This window comes from Phyllopteryx taeniolatus, chromosome 10 (genome assembly GCF_024500385.1).
Source record: "Phyllopteryx taeniolatus isolate TA_2022b chromosome 10, UOR_Ptae_1.2, whole genome shotgun sequence".
Taxonomy (NCBI): Eukaryota; Metazoa; Chordata; class Actinopteri; order Syngnathiformes; family Syngnathidae; genus Phyllopteryx; species Phyllopteryx taeniolatus.
Window position 1 is genome coordinate 25237454 of NC_084511.1, and position 5292 is coordinate 25242745.

At 48.6% G+C, this 5292-nt stretch overlaps 1 protein-coding gene across 1 annotated transcript; it reads right to left on the reverse strand.

The window, feature by feature from the left end:
* Nucleotides 1–856: 856 nt before the first annotated feature.
* On the reverse strand, nucleotides 857–5292 carry spry1 (sprouty homolog 1, antagonist of FGF signaling (Drosophila)). The gene is made up of 2 exons (XM_061788031.1): nucleotides 4535–5292; nucleotides 857–3105 (listed from the first exon to the last, which is right to left on the reverse strand). The coding sequence occupies exon 2, from the start codon at nucleotides 3048–3050 to the stop codon at nucleotides 2016–2018; it is 1035 nt and encodes a 344-aa protein (XP_061644015.1). The 5' UTR covers nucleotides 3051–3105; nucleotides 4535–5292; the 3' UTR covers nucleotides 857–2015.

A 5292-nucleotide genomic window follows, 5' to 3' on the forward strand; every position in this document is an offset into this window, starting at 1 on the left:
TTGTGGGTAATAGTGTGGGTTGGTCAGGAGGAGTGTAAGCTTTGCTTAAGGTGGCGCAAGGGTTGTATTCGAGGCACCTTTCCCAAGGATTATTAGAATTCCAACGACCTATCCTCCGAGTACTTCCGGGTCGTCTCGCTCGGTTAGGATATGAAAGGAAACTTCCTCAGCAAAAAAAAAAACAAAACACAAGAATCCGAAAAGGGCCTGAGACTGTATGCCACCGGATAGTTTCTTCTGTGCTCTTGTTTACCTTCCCAGCTTTCTTATCTGCAAACACTTTTACAACGTTTGGACGTTCAAACGACAAGTCCCCCCCCCCCCAGCAACCCCCCATTTGAACGCATCTTAGGACTTCCTGGTTTGTCCAACTGACTTTCAAAGTGATGACCTCATCCCCTGGGTGGAATGGATGGTGGGGGTGGGGGAACGGGTGTCAGCAGACTTCCCGAGTGATAAATTCCCCTGACACACACGTACACACACACACAAAGACAAATGGGTAGGGGGGGAAAGGAAAGGCCGAGGGTGGGGTTGGAGTTGCCTTTAAGTGCAGGAACTACGCCGTAAAAGCTCAGCAATGATGGCCGCCATTTTTATTATCTTTGAACAGGTGGCCTGGTAATGGTCGCACACACACACACACACACACACACACAATATATATATATAGAGAGCGCCTGGAAGCTTGGGAATCTGATTGCGGGGGTCTTGCAGTGACTTGTTGCACGACTTCCTGTGGGGGTGGGCGGGTTATTGAGGGGCTGTGATGTCGAAGTCACATTCTAAATGCCAAAATTCCATCAACACACACATTCCCATTTGGAAAAAAGAAATAAGCCAGACAAGCACTCGATTGTTTTCATTAATTAATATATTTTCTGCATTAAAGTTAACATAGTTTTCTTTTGTGCCACCCTTTTATTTTTTTTTCTCAGTAAGTATTTGATTTTTTTTTTTTTTGTTATATTCAGACATGAGTAAAATTTTAAGACTGTCTCTTGCAATAAATATCATAAAATAATAGAGCTTCACATAATAAATATTTTTGTACAACAACAAAAATCTCTCCTTTTTTGAGCATACAATGTACACAAAATAAATGTCGAGGATGGGGGAAGAAAAACATATTCCATGTGGAGAAAAGAGAGAGGAAAAACAAATACTATGAGATGGATGTGCTTGTGTTAATGCAACATAAGCATGGAGGAGGTTTTTAGTGTGGTCTAGCAACGGTAATTCCAAAATAATAATAATAATAATAACAAGATACCTGCAGGTAAAAGCTACATCATTGCCTTAAAAATAAGCAGGGTTTCCCAAAGTAAGGGTCGCAGACCAGAATGGAACCCGAATCACAAATTGGAGGTGTGTTCTTTTGCATTCATTTATGTACAGTTTGAGTTGATATTACCAAGAGGGTTGAGTTGGAGAAACGATGCCAAAAACAAGCTGAATTTCCCCAGATGGGGTTCAGGGGCCCAGAATAAGGGGGGGTTGTTAGTCCCCAACGTGAAATTGTTATTGCGTTCTTTTGCCTTATTTTACGTCGGTTTGAGTGACCATGCCAAAGATAAGCAGGGTATCTCAAAATTAGGTTCGAGGGGCCCAGAATTGGTCCCGTTTTAGGGGGCGGCCCCCAAATGTCAAATCGGAGTTGCATTCTTTTGTATTAACGTATGTACAGTTTGGGTTGACGTTCCCGAGGGTTAGGGTTAGTTTGGGAAACCCTGCTCGGAAAGGACGCTCCTTCACAGGAAAAAACAAAAAAAAACAAAAGTAAGAAAGACGATACGGAAATGCAAGAAGAGACTCGAGGAAAGACGTGGGAGCGGTTAAGGCAAACACTGGTGTGTAAAATCATGGTCTTGAACCAGAAAAAGTATGTACTTTTTTTTTTTTTTTTTTTTTAATCGAGTGGTTTTTCTTCAAGGGAAGACGGGCGGGAGGTGCTTGCTAGATTTTGTCGCTGTCATTACTGTCCGTGTTGGTGGGGTTAAGGGAAGGGGGTACGATCAGGAGGGTTTCTCCTGGTTCTGCGGGGCCCAGCTCTCCAGTTTGCAGTACACAGTGTTGGAGTTCTTGCATCGGCAGCCGGGCCTCCGCACCCGGTCGTAGCATCCCTGGCACGCCTTCAGGCAGCCCTTGACCGGCGGGTAGCACAGCAGGCAGGGGAAGAGTACCGACATTAATCCCATGCACAGGAAGCGCGAGCAGCAGTGCGAGTGCGACGGCGAGCAGGGGTGGTCGGCGCACGAGTCCCCCTCGTCGTCGTTGGAGCAGTGGTAGAAGATTCCCTTGACCAGGCACATGCACGTGCCGTGCTCAAGCGCGCTCTCGGCGGAGCACAGGCACTGGCCGTTGCACGCCAGGCACGAGGGCAGGCTGCGGGGGGCCGTGCACTCGCTGCACTTGCATTTGCCGCAACGTTCGCAGATGAACTGGTGCTCGGCGGAGGCGGGCGGCAGTGCCCCTTTGGCGGGGCCGCAGAAGTCCGATTTGCCCTTGAGCGGCACCTGGTGGAAGAGGGGACCCGAGTCGGGGTCCGCTACCGGCCCTTTGGCTTTGGGCTGAGTCCGGACGGGCCGCGAGTTGGCGTGGAGTCTGGCGGGCGGCGACCGCGCCAGGAGTCCCTGCTCGGAGGAGGCGCTGCTGTTGCTCCCCGAGCTGGCGGCGCTCCCCGTGCTGGTAGAGCGGCTCAGAACCGGCATCCGGGACCCGCCGCCGCCCCCCCAAAGGTGGCCGCCCACCGCCACCCCTCCGGATGGCCGGTGTTCATAGTTGTTGTTCACATTGACCAGGATGACCTCGTGAGTCCTCTCCTGCTTGTCGTGGGGCCGGGGCGGCATGCGGGGCACGGGCGGGCGGCGCGCCACCGACGGCCCCTCCGTGTACTCGTTGCTGGAGCGGATGGCCTTGATCTGGTCCAGGGAGAGGATGGCGGCATGCTGGAACTCCCGCTCGTAATCCGACCTCTGGCGGCTCTCGAGGGAGGGCTGCTGGATCACCACTAATGAACCGCCGGGGCCATGTTGACTTTGGAGCTCCATCTGGGGGGATCACCACTTCCGACATTCACCGTGGACTTGGCATGCATCGGAAAACCTGCCGGAGGGAGCGGAAAAGGGAGGAATTTGTCAGTTCGATTCGATTCAACTTGATCTGTCACATACTCAGTCCTAAAGTCGTAACCGGGTTTTTAAGTGAATAAAAACCATACATTCCCCACATTAAACAATATCCATTCCACTTCAGATTGTTGCACTCGGTTTGCATTGTGAGTTCTACACTTGGTATGGTGTCCTTGAGGGCCCAAATACGGTCCGCCTGGTATAGAAAATGCAGTATCCTGCTTTTTAAAACGCATTACTGAAACACAACTGACCACGCTGGAATTATGACCAGTGTTTTATTTCCATATGAATTTTTTATTTTTTATTTTTTTTAGACTTTTGGCTTGCCTGCTTTGCCTTGTGTTGTTTTCCCTGTGGAGGCTACTGGAACAGTACATTTCGCTCATGGGAATCTATCTGTAACCACAATACTACTTTTTGCTTACCAAAAATCAACTTAGAAACAAGCCCATTTCCTCCCCCCGAATTATTCCCTCCCTTTAGCCCAATACGCACGCATTGCAAAAAGTCCAACGGGGGGCCCACTAGCAAATACTTCCCCTCGCTCATTTACATCTCTATGACTAGTTAACATTTAAATGCAAGCGCGGCCACGAAATGAGGACAGCGACTAAATGAGACGCCTCGCTTAGTATTCTCGCACGCACCCCCACTGGAAAGTAAGGTGGGGGGAGGCTTTTGATGGAAATGGTGGAGAAAAAACAACAACAACAACAACAAAAAAAAAGCCCTCAAGGTCAAAGTGAGCGCTGAATTATTTTTTTTAAACATCCCTTAAGGCTCGAACTGCTTATTTAAAAACTTTTTGTCATGATTGGAACCTCAAGCCTGAACATATATTTAATATTCAACATTACGAGCATTTTTTTTTTACAACTTTGACATTTTTACAAATGCTCTCCACGGCCCTCACCCCTTATGTTCCCCATCCATGAACGAGATGCACTTTTATTTATTTATTTTTTTTGCTGCTTTTCAAAACAAACTTTTATGAACTATTTTAGCCACTTGGCGTCGATCTGCGCGGTGCGCATTGAGCGTTTTTTTTTTTTTTTTTTAAATCAAACGCACAAGGTTTGCGCATTAAAAATTGCACGCGAACAAAAAGTTATGAATGAAAACAAGCGCCGTTCCCGGGGAGGGAGGTGCTGTTTGTCGCAGGCAACAGCCACGAAAGGACGCATGCATGCACGCGTGCGACCCTCACCAAGAAAAAAACAAAACAAAACAAAACAACAACAACAAAAGACACTTGTACACAACTTTGTGCACTTTTAAAGGAGGAAGGCTTAAAAGCGGTGCAAAAGCGCTTTTGTACGTGCGCAAATCCTCAAGAGTGCGCCGCAAAGTTGCGTGAAAAGGGTTTTTATTTTTATTTTTTTAAAACAACAGTTTTTTACCTTATATGCAGGCGTCCATAGGCTCGAATCCATCAAGCAGGCGGCTACCAAGAGTCCATCCAGAAAGGAAGCGCGTTGGAGCCCCCCCACGCAAATTCAACGCGGAGCATTCACAGCCTGCTAATCCAAGTGCGTGTATCCCCTTTGCGGCGTTAATTCCCTTGTTTTTTTGTTTTGTTTGTTTGTTTGTTTGTTTTTTAGGTAAAGTTCCCTTGCGTTAGAAAAAGAAAAAAAGAGTAAATCCAAAGCTCTTCCACACACACAATACACACGCACACACTCAGCTTTTCGTACGTGCGGGGAACAACGAGACGCGAGGCAGGCCGATCTTCGGCCAGGACCGAGCCGAGTCGGAGTCCTTGCGTGGAAGTGGCAAAAAAGTGAGCGGAAAGGGAAGAAAAGTGGGGGCGAGCGTTAAATCGGCGAAAAAGCGAAGGGAGTTAGATCCAAAGCGGGTGCTCCTGCGGCGTACGGGCGCTTTGAGGCGTCAAGGCTGGCTTTTTTTTTGGTTTTGTTTTGTTTTGTTTTGTTTTTGGCTCGGCTCCCTGCTTTCCCTGCTCGCTCGCTCGCTCGCTTGGTGCTTGGCGGGCCTGTGAGCACTGAATGAATGAGGCCGGGGGGGGGCCCGCAGTGTTTGCTGCAGCAGAAGACACCTCCCACTGGCCATTGAGGCCCCTGAAAAAGGATACACCGCATCCGCTCCTGATTCTTTGGGCAGATGTGCTCAGGCCGTTAAGGTGGACCGGACTCTGGCGAAC